Source organism: Tiliqua scincoides, chromosome 5 (assembly GCF_035046505.1).
Source record: "Tiliqua scincoides isolate rTilSci1 chromosome 5, rTilSci1.hap2, whole genome shotgun sequence".
In the NCBI taxonomy this organism is placed as follows: Eukaryota; Metazoa; Chordata; class Lepidosauria; order Squamata; family Scincidae; genus Tiliqua; species Tiliqua scincoides.
This window is the reverse complement of record NC_089825.1, coordinates 50,147,013-50,168,690: the sequence shown is the minus strand read 5'-3', so window position 1 is coordinate 50,168,690 and position 21,678 is coordinate 50,147,013. Positions and strand designations below refer to the sequence as shown.

Sequence of the window (21,678 nt, the reverse complement as noted above, 5' to 3'; positions counted from 1 at the left end):
ATTTACTGCTACTTAAGGTTTTATTGCTACAGCACAAACGTTATGGGGGAATCAGTCAGCCTGACAAATTCCTATTCATTTCTGTGTAGAAGATAGTTTTTAAAACAAGTGCTTGTATGACCCTACAATCTTACACTGAGATCTTGCAGACACTTGCATGCAAATCTTTTCCATTAAAATGAATGGAATTTGCTTCTAAATCAAGTCAGTGGTAAATGAGTGGGGCAGCCTGCATATTAGCTATGTGTGCTTTAGAGCCTAATCCTACGCATGCCTACTCAGTAGTAAGTCCCATTGTATTCAGTGAGCTTGCTCCCAGGAAAGTGTGTATAGGATTGCAGCCTCAGAGTAAAATCGGGGGTTTTGCTTATGTTTAGGGATGTGGGTGCCAACGTGTTTGAAAGAATATTTAAGGGTAAGAAATGTACAGCTGTTAAAAACGCGGCTGATGAAATCATGGTCGTTTCTAGACTACCTTTATTCAATAACCCTTCACTGGGACATAGGAAGCTGCCTTATACGGAGTCAGACCATTGCTCCATCTAAATCAGGGGTTCCCAAGTATGCGTCATGACGCCTTAGATATTGCAGCACACTCACAGGGGGTGCCACGGGATGTTCCCAGTCACCCATCCTACCGGTTTCCCTGGGTGCTGCAACCTTGGATCTCATGAAATTGTGAGATTAGGGTACCGCCATCTTGGATTTTGTGAGATTTTTCGTGATCCAAGATGGTGGCGACCAAGAGAACAGGTAGGAGGGGCCACTGGGAACATGAAGAAATTTACTATGACCCGTGGATATGTCGAGTGTAAAACTCAGGGGGAAAAAACTGATGGTCATTCATGCATAATTAATTTTAGCCTTCCTTTGAAAAAATTAATGGTGTGGAGGGTGGGCATGGCAGGTGGGAAAACTAGGTGCAGGTACAGTTACTGTGGAAAAGGCAGCATCGCTATTCTGGCACTCCTTTCTTGTCTTGTCTCTTTGCCCTGGCTGGAGACGCTTATGTGAAATCCATGGATAAGTCAACCCAGGTTTTCAGAATAAATTAAATTTGTCAACTTATATTGAATAGTGGGGTTGATGAGTAAATATGATTGGAACTTGATTTTTGGCAGGCCCAAGGAGCTGTCATATCTCCTCATATTTTCCACAGTTGTAATGTTAGATACGTGAATATGTGCTTGGATTCTTGAGGCATAAATTGCTTTATTTCTTAATTGACTCTCATAAACTCTGATTTATGTTGTGTGTGTTCACAGTATTATGAACGCCTCAATGACCTTGTGGCAGCCCCAGCACCTATTCCTCCCCTTCTTGTATCTGGAGGACCAGGCTCCGGGAAATCTCTCCTTCTGTCAAAATGGTATTTTAAACAAATGTTTTCTATAAAGTTAGTCATGCCCCCCCTCCTTGACACATCACACAACAGTAAGTAGCATTTAGATAGACAGAAAAGAAACAAAGTGCAGCATTTAAAGACTTTCACAGCAGAACCAATTCCACCAGGCCTAGTGAAGGCTCAGCAGTTCTGCTAAAATGAGGTGGATTGTGTCCACATTAACTAGGACATAGTGTTGGGTATAAGAACATAAGAACAGCCCCACTGGATCAGGCCATAAGCCCATCTAGTCCAGCTTCCTGTATCTCACAGTGGCCCACCAAACGCCCCAGGGAGCACACCAGATAGCACACAAGAGACCTCATCCTGGTGCCCTCCCTTGCATCTGGCATTCTGACATAGCCCATTTCTAAAATCAGGAGGTTGCACATACGCATCATGGCTTGTAACCCGTAATGGATTTTTCCTCCAGAAACTTGTCCAATCTCCTTTTAAAGGCGTCCAGGCCGGACGCCAGCACCACATCCAGTGGCAAGGAGTTCCACAGACCAACCACACGCTGAGTAAAGTAATATTTTCTTTTGTCTGTCCTAACTCTCCCAACACTCAATTTTAGTGGATGCCCCCTGGTTCTGGTGTTATGTGAGAGTGTAAAGAGCAGCTCTCTATCCACTTTTTCCTTCCCATGCATAATTTTGTGTGTCTCAATCATGTCCCTCCTCAGGCGTCTCTTTTCTAGGCTGAAGAGGCTCAAACGCCGTAGCCTTTCCTCATAAGAAAGGTGCCCCAGCCCAGTAATCATCTTAGTCACTCTCTTTTGCACCATTTCCATTTCCACTATGTCCTTTTTGAGATGTGGCGACCAGAACTGGGCGCAATACTCCAGGCCTTACTATCGATTTGTACAACGGCATTACAATATTAGCCGTTTTGTTCTCAATAACTTTTCTAATGATCCCAAGCATAAAATTGGCCTTCTTCACTGCTGCCGCACATTGGGTTGACACTTTCATCGACCTGTCCACCACCACCCCAAGATCTCTCTCCTGATCTGTCACAGACAGCTCAGAACCCATTAGCCTATATGTGAAGTTTTGATTTTTTTGCCCCAATGTGCATGACTTTACACTTACTGACATTGAAGTGCATCTGTCATTTTGCTGCCCATTCTGCCAGTTTGGAGAGATCCTTCTGGAGCTCCTTACAATTGCTTCTGGTCTTCACCATTCGGAAAAGTTTGGTGTTGTCTGCAAACTTAGCCACCTCTCTGCTCAACCCTGTCTCCAGGTCATTTATGAAGAGGTTTAAAAGCACCGGTCCCAGGACAGATCCTTGGGGCACCTCTCTCCATTGTGAAAATTGCCCATTGACACCCATTCTCTGTTTCTTGGTCTTCAATCAGTTCCCAATCTATGAGAAGACCTGCCCTCTAATTCCCTGACTGTGGTGTTTTCTCAGCTGCCTTTGGCCCTTATATAGCCAATGTATAGCCCTTAGTCTTTTCTGAAGCCTAGAGAAGGGCAGGAACTCTCTCTCTGTTTCCACTTACTTTGGAAGCAGGAGAACCCAACAAAAAGTCTTGCTACCTTCTGAGTGCTTTAGAAGTCAGTGTAGTGGTCAGGGCACATTTGAGAGAAAGGGTGCATCCTGATGCTCCGCTGAGCTATGGAGACACTTGCAAACCAATTCTTGGTACTTTTTGAGGACCAGTGCAATAGAAACAAGCCACTCTCTCCTCAGTTTAGATGCCCACCCCCATTGTCGTCAAGCTGTGCTTTGGACTCAGTATGATGTCAGAGAGGACCTCCCAAAGGAAGTGGGGTGGCAGGATTACAGCAAGAACACATCTTGCCTGGCTTCCGAGGCTGTCTCTGATTGACAGAATAATGGACGTGCATCCTCTTTGGACAAAGTGGATTAATCACCTGGGTAGATCCTGTTCAGCCTGTTGGCTACTCAGTTTATTTATAAAACATTTATACAACTTTTCCCATAAAACATTAGAGAAGGTATCTGGCAATGGGAGCAGAATTAAAATTCTGTCAAAGACCAATGAAAATATGGCAAATGATGAGCAGGGTTAACAAGGGGATACTGGTTGTAATAATTGGCCCACCTGTTCTTGCAACTTTCCTATCTTTTTTAATATAAATATGTCTGACTCAAATGTTAAAATACGATTGTAACGTTGCATGAATAATCAACATTGCAACAGACCTAGTGTGCCATTTTTGGTGTCAAAATCCAGCTTCAAGAAGTGTGCTTTGATTAGGAGCATTCCCTGATTTCTCTCTTTTTCCTCATTAGGATTCAGTTTCAGCAGAAGCATGCACCAAATACACTCATTCTTTACCATTTTGTTGGGAAACCAATGTCTAGCAGTTCTGACCCTGCACTGATCCTCAAACGCCTGACGTTAAAGGTAACCCTATTTTACACTTTGAGGGCCCAGTCCTATCCAATTTTCCATTGCCAGTGCAGCTGTGCCAGTGAGGCGTGCACTGCATCCTGTAGTGGGGAGGCAATCACAAAGGCCAACTCAAGGTATGGGAATATTTGTTCCCTTACCTCAGGGCTGCATTGTGGCTTCCCCACCAAGGAATGCCTCCCTCCTGCCTCCTCCCCACCAACCTCAGAGCCTTGCGTCGGCCCAGTCAGCTCAGTGCCTCCTTATGGCACGTTTACGACCCTCCTGGACCAGCAAAAGGGACTTGCACCGGCCCAAGCCCAGGTCAGGATTGTGTCCTTAGTTACACATTTTTTTTTAATCAAGGCAATTTAAAAAAAAAATTATGGGAGCATCTCTCCCACCCCTTAGCCCACTGGTTAAGAACCCCTGCCTTACAGGGTGGTTCTATGGGGTTATATCACTTATAATACATATGAAATACTTTACATGCTAAAAGTGTTTTATAGATGTTTATGATTTGTAATTTTGCAGCTTATGCAGCATTCCTGGTCAGTCTCACCTTTGACACTGGATCCAGCTAAGCTATTGGAAGAATTTCCCCGTTGGCTGGAGAAACTTTCTGCTTATCACCAAGGCAGTATTATAATAATAATAGACTCTGTTGATCGAATCCAGGTAACAGTTGCAGTGCTCTTGGTGCTTACATTACTGTAACATGAATTTAAAATGGCATAGAATGGCATTTGCTTATTGTTCAGTCTTTTAAGCTTATACAATAACACCAGTATTACTGAAGTAAATTCTTTTCGGATCTGATATGTTGACGGTGTGTGATCCAGTAGTCTATAAAAGGTATCCATTTGTCCATCAATGATTCAGGCCAACGTATCCTCTTCTCCAACATATGAAATCAGTCAGATCAGCCTATTTGTATTTATTACATAATGTTTATTGAATAACAGCTGTGTACTGAGCTGTACGAATAAATTTATCATTTCTGATTCCGACAATTGAACTTTCCTAAAATCAGTGGAGGCTTTTCTTTAACTTTGTGGACGGGGCTGAAGGAATCACATCCAGTAATAGAATGTGGTGGGAGTGGGGAATGGATTAGGAAACAACACTATTTTGCATAACTCATCAGCTAGAGCTGTCAGGAAGAGCTCCTTGGAGGTGGTGGCCCCAATTCCAGGTATTCCGTGGGAAGTTAGAGGAAACCCCTTGAAATTGTCAGACTCTCAGCCAGTGTGTCTACTGGAAGCAGTAGAAAGAGGAAAAAGTGGAGATGTGAAGCATGTCTTTCAGTGGAATGAAATGTAGGCTATCAGTGATCTGTCTAGTGAATTCCTGATTAAACTGTTTCTCAGCAAGCTGAAAAGCATATGAAGTGGCTGATTGATCCCCTGCCAGTGAACGTAAGAGTTGTAGTATCAGTGAACGTTGAAACCTGTCCACAAGCATGGAGGTAAGCATTATTTTAGAGATGCCATTAAGTCAATTGTGTTTGCATGGTTGAGTTGGCAGAAGTTAGGAAGAGGGCTGGGGACCCAAAAGTGTGTTGTGGCAGTGCTTCTGTTGCCCTTGTGTTTTGAGGCTCAGGTATGTAGAATTTGAATAGTAATCAGGCCTAGAGGTCCTAGACGAGGTAAATCCCACCAGAGACTGAGACTTCGGAGAGGTTGACTTTGGCCAGTCCTCTCCAACCCCTTTTTCAGTAGAACTTCTCAGGCTGCAATCTTAACCACACTTTCCTGAGAGTAAGCCCCAATGAATAAAATAGGACTTACTTCTGAGTAGACCTGGTTAGGATTGCGCCCTCAGTGTCTCACCCACCTGGCTGCTGTCTTCTGTTGCAGCACTCCCTCTGCTCCCCACTCTGTCTTGCCTTTGTTGGTCCTTCCCTCTACCTTCCAAAATTAAGTTCACATTTTTTACTATTCCACATTCTGCCCCACCTTTCCTTCCATTTGGCCTGGAAGGAAAAAAGGGATGATGTGGCTCATTGCATCCATAAGAGCCCTTCCATTCTTTTTGCAAGTATAGAAATGCCACGTTCAGGCAGCAGAGAATCCCTTTGAATGTTCAAAGCATATTTTTTATGGGAAGCCCTTGCATGCCCATAGCTTTGAAATGTTGACCACTGTTAAGCATATCCTTCCCGTTACATCAGTGTAGTTGTGATACAGGGTTAATCAAGAAAATACAAACCAGAAGTATAGGTTTTGATTATTTGCATTTGGTTTTTAGAAACTATTCTTGTATTTGCATTTGTTCTTCATGCATGATGCATTGTAACTTAGAAAGTAATTTGTCACACTCTCACTGAAAGGCTGTGGCCAACTCTTCATCTTGATCCATTAAACGCTAAGGATGTGAAAGCTCTCATTAATGAAGAATGCAGCTGTGCAGACCCAAAGCTGACTAAAGAACAGGCATGTATTTTTAACATTGTGTGCATATTTTAGCTCTGGAGTTCTCAAGCTTTGTCGTAGTGGATCTCTTCACGTCAAGAAAAAAAAAAAGCAGTTGGAGCCTCTTGTGTTTGTAACTGAATTCTCAAAATTATGGTGCTGTATCCTAAGGAGCACATGCAGAAATAAGGTGGCATTTTGTGCTATTCTGCATGCAGTCGTGCAGTTTTTTCCATGTACATTTGTATTGCAATGAGGTATTGACCATTTTATGTGTGTATCTTGCTCAGGGCCTCTGAGAGGGATTTTATCAGAGGGTACAAAGTTTCTTTTGGGCCCCTTCCCAAAGAGGGAGGGGGTGAAACAGAGTGGAGTGTGGCAATGGGGAGCGGACAGAATGGGGGCAAAACAGGCAGGGGAAAAGTGGCAACAGCCGCAATAGTCTTTGGAGCCCAGATCTACCAGTCTGCCCAATGCAAAGCTCAGGTTTACCTGCCTGCCCCGGTATTGGCAACTAGATACAGTAATATGGAAAATTGGCAAAGACACTCCTAAGTCTCTCTAAAATCTTTCAAATATAGAAAGTCATTGCAAGAAATTAGTATCATTGTACTTAGGCTCACACTAGAATGGCAAGTGTCCTATGTACACCAAAACTGACATCTGCAGTAGCTGCAGTCTCTCAGCTGTGTTGCTGAGTTCCTGTACACTCCTTCATGGTTAGCAGATCCACAAGCCAAAGGGCTACTGTAGCAGGTCAGTTTCCTCCCAGATGCGACACTGTTAAGGAATATATGCATTTCTGGGCCTGCTGTGTATGGCCTCCTGGCAGTAGTTGCCACCATGTGTTCACAGTAATGCCCCCAGCATCCCACATGGGCAGTAAGTCTGGGTGAGACTGGAAAATATAAGATCCCAGGAAATTACTGGGCCCCCTCCTATGGTTCCTGGGCCCCCTTTCTGACCCTGGGCCCAGGTACAAATTACCCCCTTTACCCCCCTCTCCTAGGCCCTGATCTTGCTCCATGGCCACACCAAGTCAAAATTCCATTTGGATTTCTGTGCTCATGAACCTTGAACTGTCACTTCCACAGGCGAATAGGCCCCTCTGTGCAAATAGAAGGATAACTAAGAACACACCCAAAGTAAAACAGTGTGTGTTGTATGTTGATGATAATGTTGACATTGTTAAAAGTTTGATAAATTAATAAGTTTAATTAATTAATATGATGGCAATTAGTAATAATTACATAATTGATCAAGCAGCACAACCCATTATGTGTAGAAATCCCATTGAAATCAGCAGGTCTCTGTTTGTCCCATTAATTTCAGTGGGACTTAGCATGCCTGTATATCCTCTGAATTTCACCCGTGGGCTCTAGTTTCTTCAATATTGTATTTAATCTGAGTGAAAGAGAAACTGAAAATCTGAATATTGTTTGGCCACATCCATTTTGCAAAATTTCCCCCATTAATGCTTAAGCTGTGGCTCATTACAGTGGCTCATTACAGACTCTATAGCAAACTACAGTCTGCTTAATTATGGTTTGGCAAGCTGTCCAAATTGATGAATGGTGGTTTGTGATCAGATAACAAATCAGAATTGGGGGAAATTATTCATGGTTTTATATTGTGTCTATTGTGTTTCGCTTGTTGTTTTCTTGTAAGCAACTTTAATCATCTTGTATGAAAGCAGGATAGGGACGATTTAAATAAAATAATGTGCTAACATCATTTCCTTTCTAAATTCATAATTACAAAAGAAGGCACTGTTCCTAAGGGGCCCCCCATTCTATGTATTGTCATGAATAAGTTTGCTGTAGGAGTTGTGTACTATTTTTCTGCTCTGCTTTAGCCAGTATATTTGTGTCTAATTTTCAGATCTTTTCTTAAGTTGCTTTGTTTTCATGTTTGCCCTGTTTGTTCAAAATTATTCCAGGAGAAGCAGCTGGAGAAACACTGTCATTCTGTTGCGGCTTGCAACGCCCTTTACATCTCACTCTTGGGCAGAATAATAACTGGGTAAGTTGGAAGGACACTGAAGTCATTGCCCTTTGCATGTGGTCTGTTACCGAAAAAATGGTTGTAGATGAAAGCGAAAAACTACTTCAATCTGTATGAGAGAGAGCGTGCTCTTTAATTCAGTGTTGCATTCTCAAGGGGGGAAAAAATGTTCTACCTTTCATTGGGATCATTGTGCTAATGAATGAACCTGGTTCGGTGAGGGCTGAAGTACCATCATGGTGTTATGGGAGTGGGGGGCAGTTTTGGAGTTTGTTTCATCCTAGGGTCTGTGCCTCCACTTGGAGGCAGTTGGCAGTACAAGGGTATCTTGCAAATGATGCATTTGGATTTCATTTCAGCTGGGCTTTCCTGTGTGTGTGTTGGGAATTTTATTTTATTTTTTATTCAGTTCAATTCAATTCAAACCTTTATTGGCATATGTACAGAGAAACCCAAATAATGGTCCAAGAAAATTGTCTATATTATACATTGATTAAGCTCAGTTTCTGGACACAATTCTTATATAAGCATGGTAAAGAAATTTAGCCATATTAATTGATACAGCCTCATTCCTGCCAGTTAGTAATTGTCTAACAATGTCCCTATCAGTTCCATTAAGCGACACTAAAAGAGGAAGTAAAAAACGGCTCCTTAGATCTGAATAGCAGATACAACTTAGTTAAATATGGGGGACTGTCTCCAGGGAACCTGTGCCACAGCGACATGCTTTGGATTGTTTGGCATTAAACCTAGCTTTCATCTCATTTGAGGGAAGGGTATTAAATCTAGCTAGGGAAAACACTCTGCGTTCATGCAGATTCGTTAAGAAATTTAAATAATTACTACTGAAATCAGCCGCCCAGGGTAATCCAACATGAAGTGGGGAACAGATTTTTTGGGCATCAGTTAGGAGGTCTTGTTTTTCAGTGTCCCATATCTGGGTATGAAGGGTCTTAAACGCTATTGTCCATGGCATCATGTCCAGCAATTTCAAGGAAAGCCCCAAAGATTGAACTTTCTTACTGAATAAAATCAGTCCTGGGGAGTGAAAGGAGTCTTCTAAAATGTTTCTCAGTAAAAGGTCCTTTGCAGCAGCAGAGCCAATTCTGAGCCAATGTTTGAAAAGGCACAACCAGGCTAAAGACTCCACTTTATGTTGCCCAGCTTCCAGGCATAAGACAGTGTACGGTACGCATCGTGGTACTGCAAAGATTTTATAAAGGAAGAGAGACTGAATCCTCTCAGCCGTAGTGCAGAAGACCGAAATCCAAATGGGGATTCCCTATAAAAGCTGTGCTGCTACCTTCGTGTTGAATGTCTGGAGTGCTGCAGGAATAAAGGAATTTCCCCAAGCATAAAAGAATCGAGTAATAGCTTGGGCTGTAATATTACTTTTTTGGATTGCTAGTTGTCAGTGTGTCGTCCATGAATGCCTGTAATGAAACAAGACTCCTAGCTATTTAAACATTTTAACTTGTTGGATAACATGACCTTCAAAGATCCATATTGTCGGTTTCCAAGAGCAGCCAAAAACTACTTTTTTCAATTTGTCGAAGTTAAGTCTCAGCTTGTTTAAAATATTTTAAACATGTCATTATTAGTCGTTTTAAACCAATTTTTGTACGTGCTAATAAAAGCATCTCTTCCACATATAGTAGTAGAGGCAGAGCTAATTGACCAATTTTGGGTGGATGGGCATCTATTGTATGTTAAAGGGGAGCTAAGTCATTTAAAAACAAGTTTAAAAGGGTGGGGGCCAACACACAGCCTTGTTTAACACCTTTGTTTGTCATCACTACATCTGTCAAGGCCCCATTGGGAGATAACCTGATTTGACAGGAGGTGTCAGTATAAAGATTCCTGATTAAGAAGAGTAATCTTGTGTCCATACCCAAGGCTACCAGTTTGAACCACAGAAGATCCCTACTGATCGAAGCAAATGCCCCCTTTAGATCCAAGAGGGCAGAGTATAGTGCAGACTTGCAATTAGCTGTATATTTCGCTATCAAGTGTGAACAACAGTACAGTTATCCAGTGTAGACCGCCCAGACCTGAAACCTGATTCTTCAGGCCCTAATATATCATTCTTATGCAGCCAGAAAAGCAATTTTTGGTGCAGATGCATGGCATACAGTTTCCCTGTAATTGATAGTAGACTGCTCGGCCGGTAACTGTTTGGGGTATTTTTATCCCCATTTTTGAAAATAGGCACTATTATTGATTTCTTCCAGGTGTCAGGTATTTTACCAGAGCTGTCAACTGCTGTAAAAAGATTGGCAAGAGCTGGAGCCCACCAATCTGGGTCAGCCCTTATAAATTCAGGTGCGATAGAGTCAGGGCCCGCTGCCTTCTTGGGCTTAGGTTAGGCTGTTAATTGAGAATTTCAGTCAAAGAAACTGAGGGCCAATCATTACATTAGTTAGAATGTTCTGGATTCTGCGCCATGTGGCTTGCTGCTCTTCAAAATATAATGATCTATAGTGATTGACCCATATTGAAGGTGGAATGGGAGATGAGCTTGGGATAAATTGATGGAAAAAACCTCCTACTACCAAGGAAAACTCCTACCAAGAAAATTTTTTTCTTGTTATGACTATCAATAGCTCTACGCATGGCGTCCCACTTAGTAAGATTTAATTTTTGCTGGGCTTGGCCAACCATTATGCGTAGCTGACGCCATAACTCAAAATACTTAGCTAATACTTATCTCCTGTTTCCCTGAATTCCTGATAAGCTCCACGAACGTCTGTTTTCAAGGGGTATATTGTGTTGCTTAAGGCATTTGAACCAGCCCGGCTTGGTTTCATGTTTTTTCTCATTGTGCGCCTTAAGCAAGTTAGTCGCTCATCTATTAACACTTCATAGTTACAGAACAAGCCACTTGGTGATGCAGAAAACTGTAAATCTGATCACCTAGACAGGAAATGGTCTGTTCTAAGGAGGGACATTAGTTTATCAATGGCACCCTCATTACAAGTTAACAATAGATGACGAGCCTCAGAGTTCCACGTATAGTCTTGAGACAAATTCTGCTGGTCTGGGGGGGAGCAAAGCAGGGGACAAAATAGAGGCAAATGATCACTTAAACCTGGTACACCAACAGTGAATTTTTTGACCAACGTTAGTAATGGTCCGGGAACTAATATATAGTCGATCACACTGCATCCACGAGGTGAAATAAAAGTAAAATCCCCAGACACTTTATAATCTGGCAGCCCATTTAACCATGTCAGTCCCCAACGCATACAGAATTGAACCAGAAGGTGACCAGACTCATTACATGTCATGTCCCTAGAGCACCTATTACTTGAACTGAGATAAGGAAAATCAAAATCTATGGTGCAATCAGAAACATGAGAAGTGCATTGAAGGCCCTGCCCAATCCTTGCGTTCATGTCACCTAGCACCAGAAACCAGGCTCTAGCAAATTTGTGCATTAAGATTTCAGTGACCTGGTTCAAAAAACCCCATCACTCTTCCCTCTCTGACTTAGTTTGAGTAGGTGGGATGTAAACATTGACGAATATAATGTCTTGTTCCTTATAGGCTAACTTGACAGCTACTACATTGCAAGGGCCATTAGCCAAAAATACTAGCTGGGCTTGGAAAGCAGATCAAATTAGAGTAACAAGGCCACCCGTTGGCCTACCTTTGTTGTGAAATTTAGGTGCTGGGAGCTCAAACACTGAATAACCCTCGAACTTAATAGGAGAGGATGTCCACGTCTCCTGTATACAGTTTATATCATTTTCCCTGAGCTCTTTACAGAAGTTGCCGTCCTTCAGCTTAGACACCCATCCTGGGACATTCCATGAAAGTAACTTGACTGGTCTTTTGGTGTGCGTGCAATTAGCTGGAATTAGGTGTCAATTTGAATCAATGTCTAGAAGGGAAGTTTCTGTCTCCAGATGTGGATGTGCTTGTTAGATGTCATGTGATGGAACAGAATATTCGAGGAGGTCTGCTTTAACTTCAGCTAAGAAGTCAATAATTTTTTGCTGTCCTTCTGAAGGTAGGTCCTTGATGGTATGCACAACTCTCCGGTCAATCACGAGCCCATCAGACTCTAGTTGGTCCAATGGTGGGCCAATATGCGATCCTTCCTTTACTGATTCTTTATCGGATGGGTTGCCACTTGTTGTAGTGATTGTTAGCATCATCTTCCAGATTGACTGGGGTGTAGAAATTGGTGTCTTGATGAATCTTCCAAAATATGCTTGTTTGGCTGAAGGAAGCCCACAAAGGCTGTAGAGTCCATCCGAAGTGTTTGGGCGTTCATTGAAGGATCTTGCAGGCTAGCAGGTACTTTGGCCTGTCTTTCCTCTTCCAGTCTCATCACATCAGTATTCTTAAGCAATTCTTCTTTAACTTTCTCCAATACATTTACAACCCTCTTTTGTTTAGGGCAAGGGAGTTTTTTTGTAGTTGTCACAGCTCCGTTAATAATATCCTCCTCCTCCGGGTCACGATTTAGCAAAAACAGCTTCAATGGGATCTTTAAAAGCGGGTCCATCAGAGCAATCCAAGTCAGGATCTCTAAGATTGGTTTTATTTACTATTCCACCTCCTGTCAGCTTCTTTGTAAGATTTTTTTTTTTTTGTGAAGATTCACAACTTGTTGAACATTTTGGAGAAACAGTCATCACTGAGTCATCCAACTTAGGATCTGGCACTTTAGGATAAACCTCAGTGTCTGAAGAGCCCTTAACTGAAACAACTATAGGATCCATTAAAGCATCCAGTCTCTGGGCTAGTTGTGGCTCTGTGGAGTCTGTCACCAAGTTAGATCCTTTGTCCTTATTCCTCTTATTGAGCATAGGCTGATCATTTGTTTCTTTTAAATTACTCTTTTGCATACCCAGAAGATTTGACAGCCGTGTGTTTAGTTTCTTCCATTCAAATATAGCAGTATTAGTTGGCATTTCCAGGCAATTATTAGGTTGCTGTAAATCTCGGTTGCCTGCCAGGAAGGACTGCGATAAGACTTAATTCTTATCTGAATTAAGGACTGATTTCTGTCCTGGCTTCCTGCCCAGAAATTCTGACCTTGTATCTGAGATAATGGGCTGCATTTGCCTTTGTCTCTGAGCAGCTGGGAAGAGCGGCTTTGAATGATGCTCCTTGAAAACTCTTCTGGCATAAATGCTGAATGATCCCAGGAAGTTCTTCATTTTAAATAGCATCAGAGGTATAGTTGGGCTAAAGAATTCCAGAAGCAACTTCCTCTTGGACTTGGCATCCAATCAATTTGTTTAAGATCTATTTGTCTTGTCCTGGTTCTTAGGATACTGCTTAACGAAAGCACTGCACTGTGTTGAGTCCCACCTTTTTCTGTTGAATACATTCTCAGTAATATCCAGCTGTATTTGATTAGCTTGGAGTTGTCTGATAACATTGGTTTCATCGCTATCATGTCCAGTAAGTGTTTTAAAGGGCACAACAGGACTCAGCATATTCTCCTGGGAGTTATAGCCTGCATTCCTCTCAAAGGCAGCCTGCATCTCCTGAGTTAAAGCCATTTGTCCAGATAAGGTTGTTAGTTTACTAAATATGGCTTGCAAAGTCTGCCCAGTATGTAAGCAATGTTCAGCCAAAAGAAACAACAACTGGTTTTTCTCCTAGATTTCCCTAGATTTCTCCTGCACCTCCTGTGCCTCAGAGTAGCTCCCTCCTAGCCTTTTGATTTTCCACATTGTTTTCCACAATGTTTACTTACATGACTATCGGCCTCTGGGGAGACGACACTCTGCGACTGAGATGCCACGATGCCAGACTCCTCAGCCTGGATCAGCACATCGTTATTTGTATTCTCAGTCTCATGGGTCAAATTTTCCAATGGTTTAAATCTGTTAAATGAAGTTCCTTTGGAGTTCTGAGGCCGTTTCTGTCCAGGTTTGGATATCATCCAGTCTTAGTTGTTTGGCTTTCTGTGGTGGTCTGCGTCCGGAAGGAAGCCTCTGTAGTTTCTTTTTGCCCATATCCACTCCGGGAGAATCCCTTTCAATCACACCAGGAGGAAGTCCCCACACAAAATAGGAGGAGGAGAGTATCCAAAAGAAAGTCTTGCTGATATGTCCATGTAAGTATTATCTAACAGCTTCGCATATTTCCCAAGGAATTTCTTCTGAGAATAAGAGCTCTCATCACAGGGACCTCACTCAGTAGCCATCTTGGAACCTCGGCCTTTTTTTTTTTTTTTTTACTCAAAGTCTTTTGTGCTTGATGTTCTGCTGCTTCAGTGTTGAAACCAATGGGCTTGTTTGGATACAGCCCCAAACAATTTGTTGAAATAGTAAAACCTGGCTGACATTCATAGATGCTTCTATTATGAATTTCCTTTATTCATGTGCATAGCAATTGGTGGTAAATAGCCATGATCCATAGTCATTTCAAATGTGCAGCTTTGAGTGAAATTCCAAGTTGATTGTATGGATTTTTTTTGAATTTTTCTTCTTTTTAGTTCTTGTTTATTTGCTTTTTCTGTCTCAGTGCTAGAAATGTAGAAAATATGGATGTGATCCTTCAGCAGTGTTTCCAGTGCCACGATACAGTGTCGCTATACAAGCTGGTTTTGAGGTCTATTCAGGAATCCTTGAAAAGCCATAAAGACAAAAGTCTAATGAGAGAGGTGAGCATGCTGTCTGATGGAGCTTTGTGTTTCTCTGTGTCTGTGCTTGTATGTTTTGGGAAATGTTGTCAGGGGAAGGGAACCTGGGAGAAGACAGGTTGCCTGAGAGTAGCATCTAGTAGTTAGCTCTCACACACCCCTTCTTGCTTCCCATTTTCCCTGTATGGATCACCAGCTGAATAGGGGAGGAAAATTATAGTGGTTATCCTCTGCCACCATTCCAGCCTACAAAGACCAGGCAGGGGGGAGCTGTCTGGAAAACCCCCCTCCTAGGAGAGTTTTGTACCCCAGGGAATTTTATTATACAGCAAAGCCACAGTAGCATCTGTGAGTGGTCAAACGTGACAACCCACTGAATTACCCGTAAATATGGCCTACGTAAGCAAAGAGTAAAAATGGGACTAGTTTTTATTTTTTTTAGAAAGAAATTAAAATGAGGGAAAGGGGGTGTAAAAAAAAGTACAAGCGGGCTGAAAGGAAATGCCTGAACTCAACTGGGTGTACACTCAGACAGTGTAGTCAAAATGGTTATAACAACCAGTAAGCCCAGCAGAAAGAGCTGAGATGCTACTCCTAAACAAAGCCCACAAGTGTCCCCCCCCCCCCAATGCATTGTTAGTTTAACTGTTCAATTGCAATCAGGGCTTGAAATTAAAAGAAATACATGTTCGGAAATTCCAGAGGGGACACCATCTTGGCGCACGTTGCCTGCACTGGAATATACCCCCTCCTGCTTCCAACACACTTCCTGCCCTCTGTCAGTTCAATTAGGAATGCCCCCCCCTCCCACCAACATGCATGGACTGTCTGTGACAGATCAGGAGAGAGATCTTGGGGTGGTGGTGGACATGTAGATGAAAGTGTCGACCCAGTGTGTGGAGGCAGTAAAGAAGGCCAAATCTATGCTTGGGATAATTAGAAAAGGTATTGAGAACAAAACAGCTAATATAATGCCGTTGTAAAAATCGATGGTAAGGCCACACCTGGAGTATTGTGTCCAGTTCTTGTTGCCACATCTCAAAAGGGACATAGTGGAAATGGAAAAGGTGCAAAAGAGAGCGACAGATGATTACTGGGCTGGGGCACCTTCCTTATGAGGAAAGGCTATGGTGTTTGGGCCTCTTCAGCCTAGAAAAGAGATGCCTGAGGGGGGAAATGATTGAGACATACAAAATTATGCATAGGAAGGATGAAGTGGATAGAGAGATGCTCTTTACACTCTCACATAACACCAGAACCAGGGGACATCCACTAAAATTGAGTGTTGGGAGGGTTAGGATAGACAAAAGAAAATATTTCTTTACTCAGCGTGTGGTTGGTCTGTGGAACTCCTTGCCAATGGATGTGGTGACGGCGTCTGGCCTGGATACCTTTAAAAGGGGATTGGACAAGTTTCTGGAAGAAAAATCCATTACAGGTTACAAGCCATGAATATGTGCAACCTCCTGATTTTAGAAATGGGCTATGTCAGAATGCCAATGCAAGGGAGGGCACCAGGATGCAGGTCTCTTGTTATCTGGTGTGCCCCCTGGGGCATTTGGTGGGCCGCTGTGAGTTACAGGAAGCTGGACTAGATGGGCCTATGGCCTGACCCAGTGGGGCTGTTCTTATGTTATTATGACTAGGGGAGCCTGTCCTGGCTGCTGCTGCTGCATGTGCAGGGTGCTGTTTGTCGTCTCTGGTGGCAGCTTGGAAGTGCACTCCAACATGACTGCATTTGCAATGCCAGAAAGCATGTTCTGCTACTGGAATGCTAGTTCTGGCAGGGGACCCTAACCTTAGGATTGGGTTGTTGATGTAACTTGACCATGCATGTCTCCTTTTTAATTGTCTCCAATTTAATTCAATGGGACATACCCAGTTAAGTATATACAGGCTTGCAGCCTTAGGCTGTAATTTAATGCATCCTTACTAAGGTGTAAATGCCAAATGAAGTCAGGAGAACTTCCTTTCAAGTAAATTTGCAGAGGTTGACACTGTTGAAGTTTAATTTGCTCTGGCAAATATGATGCTTTTATGACTGCTTTAATGCTTGCTGTAGATGCATGTTAGAGGCAGATGTCTGTTTTGCTAGATAAACCAATCCATTCTGACTGTACTGCTCTCCTGCATGACTCCAGTGACTAAAACTGTTTGTTGTTGTAATCCTCTGCCTTTTTTCAGATAACCTACCTATTTTTAAGGCACTCTGATCTCTTTACCATGAAGGATTTGCAGCCAGGAACATTTTTTTAATTGTAGGAAACCCATTTCTCCCCACCCTCAAGTCATAACTGGCAATTTTTCAGAACATTTCCAATCTCCATTTCCTCCTCTGTATTGAAGCATATACATTTCTCTGAAATCCTTAGAGCATCTCATCTCCCTATCAAAAGGATTCTTTGTGTGTTGAGAGCTCTTCTCTTGTTCTGGCACAACATAAAGCCTCTGAAGGGAGGCAGTTTACAGTGTTTTCTCCCAAAGGATTTTTTTGTTTCTGGGGAGGAGGGGGTTGTGTTTTGTTCCATTTTGTATGAACACATTTGATTCTTAAGTATGTGTAGCAGTAAGCAGATGTCATTATGAGGTATTATCTATATCCTGTGCCCAAGAAGGGTAGGACACTTTGTCATTTTGGTGTCTTATAGTTTTGTGGGGTGCAGCTTGCATGTTCATGTTAATTTGGCCTGATGTATTTTGAAACCTTTTAACGTCACTGTGTATATTCCCCACAGAAGCATAAACATAGCCGATTCTGTGCAAGAAAGGGTAACTAGTTTTGTTGTTGTGACTTGTAATAAAATTTTTTTAAAAAAATGATTCCACCTTTCTCATTTTAGGGACTCCAGGTGGCTTGCATGATAAAAACCAGCCAATACAAAAGCACAGTGGAAAAAAAACAAAACAGTGGCCGTTGAACAAACCAAAGGGCATAAGCAACAAACATCAGAAAAGATAGTACAGATCAGAAAACTTCAGGAAATACCCATGAAAAGAGACAGGCAAGGAGAACACTGGCAAGGAGGAAGGGAGAGAGGCATATGCTAGATGGAAGGGAATTCCACAATAAGGGGTAGGGGTGTGTGTGCCACTATTGAGAAGGCCCTTTTGCGCATCACTGCCAGGCAACCTGCAAAAAGCAGAGGGACAAGAGATTCCCTTCCAGATTTTAACAGTTGAGTAGATTCATATGACAGAGATTGTATTTGGCTCCATGTTCATGTGGTAGATTCAATGAACAGCTGATGATAAATGTATTAAAACCCCTCTTGTTTTTTGCTCTGTAGGTTCTCTGCCTCATCGCCATTAGCCACAATGGGATAAGTGAATCAGAACTGATGGAGCTCTGTCCTGAAATGTCTTGGGCACTGCTGGCCCTCCTAGTTTACCACTTGCACAAGATGTGCTTTTTGACATATGGCTGCGGCTTGTTGAAATTTCGGCACCTTCAGGTAAAATTCTCTGCTTTGGCAAAGGCATTGTTGAGTTGGTCATCAGACAGTTTCTGCTTATATTTACAGCTCTCCTGCATTCAGAGATTTCAACTCAAAAGTTAGTTAATATACATAACGTCCCTCCTCCCACACACATTTTTCAACATGTTCTACAAAATCTTTTAAGAATTGTGCTGAGTAACAAATGAAGTAACTTATGAAGCTCTCTGTCTACTGAATCAGACCATTGGTCCATCTGGTTCCGTGTTCTCAACACAGATGAGCAGCAGCTCTCCAGTGTTTCAGACAGTGACCTTTTCCTACCATACCCTGTAGTGTCAGGGAATGAAACAGGAAACTTTTGTGTAACTGTGCCATTGAGCTACTGCCCCTCCCTAATGCTGCTTCTTGTGTTGTAAATTTTGTGCTCAAATGGAAAAAAAGGAATGACCTAGTTCCAAGGTGGATGGGAGGATCTCACCCACGCAATCAAGAAGTACAGCAGGCCCTCTGTGGGAGGACTGTTCCAGGTATCCATTCCATGGATACCAAAATCCGTGGATAATTAAATCAGAAGGCAGCACAAAACGTACCTGGAGGTTCCGTGCAACCTCCCCAGAACTTCTCCCTCACATGACCAGAACCTGCTGGCACGAACCAAAAGAGTCTTCTGTTTGTGTCTGGGAGGACTTCTGTGACGTGAGCTCAGCATCTGCGGATGCCAAGCACGTGGATAAGAAGGGCCCACTGTATTACTTTCATCATGTAAGATCCATTACTGATTTTGGCCTGAACTCCTCATTTGACATTTGATTTTCTGTCCTGCGCAAAGCATGAGCCTTGATTTACTTATTGCTTCCTGTGTAATGTGATTTGGAGACTGTCAATTCATGTAACACCTGTTTACAAGATGTATTTACACCATGCAGCCATTGTCCCTTTTCAGGCTTGGGAAACAGTGAAGCTGGTATACATGGAAGGTACACCAGATGCTTTTGGTTCTTACAGACAGAAACTGATAGACTACTTCGCCATACAGCTGAGGTATGCTTTTCAGGATGTGAGAGCAAATGAATCATGTTATTTTCTAACCATTTCCTATTGTTAACTTAAGGATGAATAGATGTTTTTATGGCATAATCGTTCAGAGATTGAACTCTATCCCAGTCTGACCACAGCTGTAAACCGACTTGAGGGTCTTAGGCAAGCCAATAGCTCAGGCTTAGTACCAAGCTTTTGTGGCTCTTGAGCAAGTGAACTGCAGTGGAGTCTCTCCCCCTCCATATGACGACACACAAGGCTGCATTACCATATATGAAACTACAGAAGCAAAGGATTTAACTGCACTGACTGCATTGTGAGTCAACATAATTTTAGATGATCTTTTTTTTCTTTTTCCCATGCCTAAATCCCTCTTCAGTCAAGAGAGAGTGACTTGGCGGAGTGCAGATGAGCTTCCCTGGCTCTTCCAGCAGCAAGGTGACAAGCAGAAATTGCACAAGTGCCTCTTAAATCTCTTTGTGTCCCAGAACCTTTATAAAAGGTAAGGAAAACAGTTGACTGTGCCTTGTTTTTGTTCTTATATTCCTTATTGCTAAGGGTTAGTTTCTAAGCAAGCATGTGATAGAAGCAAATGGTTTTGTACTTCAGAGACAAGTAAAACAGGTATATAATTGTGTGCCTCTGTTGCTGCTTATTCATTGCCTGCTTGCCCACCCTCCAAGTGAAGACCAACAAAGACTGCATTGGCAGATTTCCTTTACAGTTCAGGTGCTAAGCCTTGTCTTTCCTCAACCGAGGAATAAGCACCAGGAGGCACAGAAGGAGAGGACCTTGCCAGGACCTTTGGTACTGTTGCAATGGGGAGAGAAGGAAGGGAACTTAAGACCTCCTTGGCCTGTTCTTGAAGTAGTGGATGAGGTGCTTAATTGGGGGGAAAGTGCTAGTCAAGATTGTGCCATTGATCACAATGGGTCTCTGGGACCCATGGGATTGATTAGGTGGGTAGAGCCAGTGCTGCTGGTATTTCAACCCTTGCTGAAGAGGCTTGCTCAGTTAGCGAAGGAGACAGCTCCATAATAAAACCCATGCTTAGCAAGCAGAAAGTGCCCAGTTTAGTCCTTAGCTCCAACTGGAAAGATTCTCAGATGTCCAGTGTGGAAAAGACCTGCATCTGAGATCCAGGAGAGCCCTCCCAATGAGAGTGGATAATGCTGGGTTAGGCAGCAGCATCCCATACTCTAATTCAATATATTTTTCTAATTCAAAATATACCTTGCTGATTTAAAAATCAGTTGCCTGAAGGTTTGTAATGCAAGACTTCTTGTTATATGGTTCTTGTTATATGGTTTTAGAACTTACTGAAAGAAGTGTGAGGGACATTCTAGACAGAGCCTGTAGACTTGTGCAAGGATGTGCACATATTCACCAGGGAGGTGGGGGAGGTCACGTATATGGAGCCATTTATGTTTGAGAACAGATCCTTGTGCTGCACCGGGGACCACTTTTGAAATGCCTTCAGGTTTTGCCAAGCAGCAAACAAAGCTGCTCTGAAGAAAAAGAGATGTGAAAGCTCCTTGGTGAATGCATGGTCCCTAATTCCTGGAAAATGGCTACACTGATGTTGTTAGCTTGGTTTTTCTAGCAGGATAGTAATGCGCTGACCGTTCTTTGGGATGAGCAACCCTTTATAGGAGCCCCCAAATACAGATAGAGTCATCCAGCTCTTCCAGCAATAATGGGATAAGTCAGTGGTCTTTAACCTTTTTCATGCAATGACCCAAACAAACAATAAATAAAAGCTTAAGGCTGGGGACCTCATCGATCCCGCATCCCCTCCCAGAACCCTATCTTCCACCCCCATCACTGCCCACTCCCCACTCTCATAATGCCCTCCAGCCCTGTTCACTATAACCAAATATACTTAATTGTATTGGCAACCTTCAGTCTCGAAAGACTATGGTATCGCGCTCTGAAAGGTGGTTCTGGCACAGCGTCTAGTGTGGCTGAAAAGGCCAATCCGGGAGTGACAATCCCTTCCACACCGGGAGCAAGTGCAGTCTGTCCCTGGTCTGTCTCCCTGGCTATGGGCCTTCCTTCTTTGCCTCTTAGCCTCAGACTGTTGGCAAAGTGTCTCTTCAAACTGGGAAAGGCCATGCTGCACAGCCTGCCTCCAAGCGGGCCGCTCAGAGGCCAGGGTTTCCCACTTGTTGAGGTCCATCCCTAAGGCCTTCAGATCCCTCTTGCAGATGTCCTTGTATCGCAGCTGTGGTCTACCTGTAGGGCGCTTTCCTTGCACGAGTTCTCCATAGAGGAGATCCTTTGGGATCCGGCCATCATCCATTCTCACGACATGACCAAGCCAACGCAGGCGTCTCTGTTTCAGCAGTGAATACATGCTAGGGATTCCAGCACGTTCCAGGACTGTGTTGTTTGGAACTTTGTCCTGCCAGGTGATGCCGAGGATG

At 43.0% G+C, this 21,678-nt stretch overlaps 1 protein-coding gene across 1 annotated transcript in view; it reads left to right on the top strand.

Annotated features, from left to right (window-relative positions):
- The window catches only part of NPHP3 (nephrocystin 3), a 42,003-nt gene that overhangs the window by 8,962 nt on the left and 11,363 nt on the right, over nucleotides 1–21,678 (top strand). The window contains exons 10-19 of the mRNA XM_066627590.1: nucleotides 1,266–1,369; nucleotides 3,653–3,767; nucleotides 4,287–4,430; nucleotides 5,123–5,220; nucleotides 6,085–6,187; nucleotides 8,106–8,188; nucleotides 14,660–14,798; nucleotides 18,065–18,229; nucleotides 19,158–19,255; nucleotides 19,632–19,754. Coding sequence (XP_066483687.1) covers nucleotides 1,266–1,369; nucleotides 3,653–3,767; nucleotides 4,287–4,430; nucleotides 5,123–5,220; nucleotides 6,085–6,187; nucleotides 8,106–8,188; nucleotides 14,660–14,798; nucleotides 18,065–18,229; nucleotides 19,158–19,255; nucleotides 19,632–19,754 — 1,172 coding nt within the window. The remainder of the gene's footprint in view (nucleotides 1–1,265; nucleotides 1,370–3,652; nucleotides 3,768–4,286; nucleotides 4,431–5,122; nucleotides 5,221–6,084; nucleotides 6,188–8,105; nucleotides 8,189–14,659; nucleotides 14,799–18,064; nucleotides 18,230–19,157; nucleotides 19,256–19,631; nucleotides 19,755–21,678) is intronic.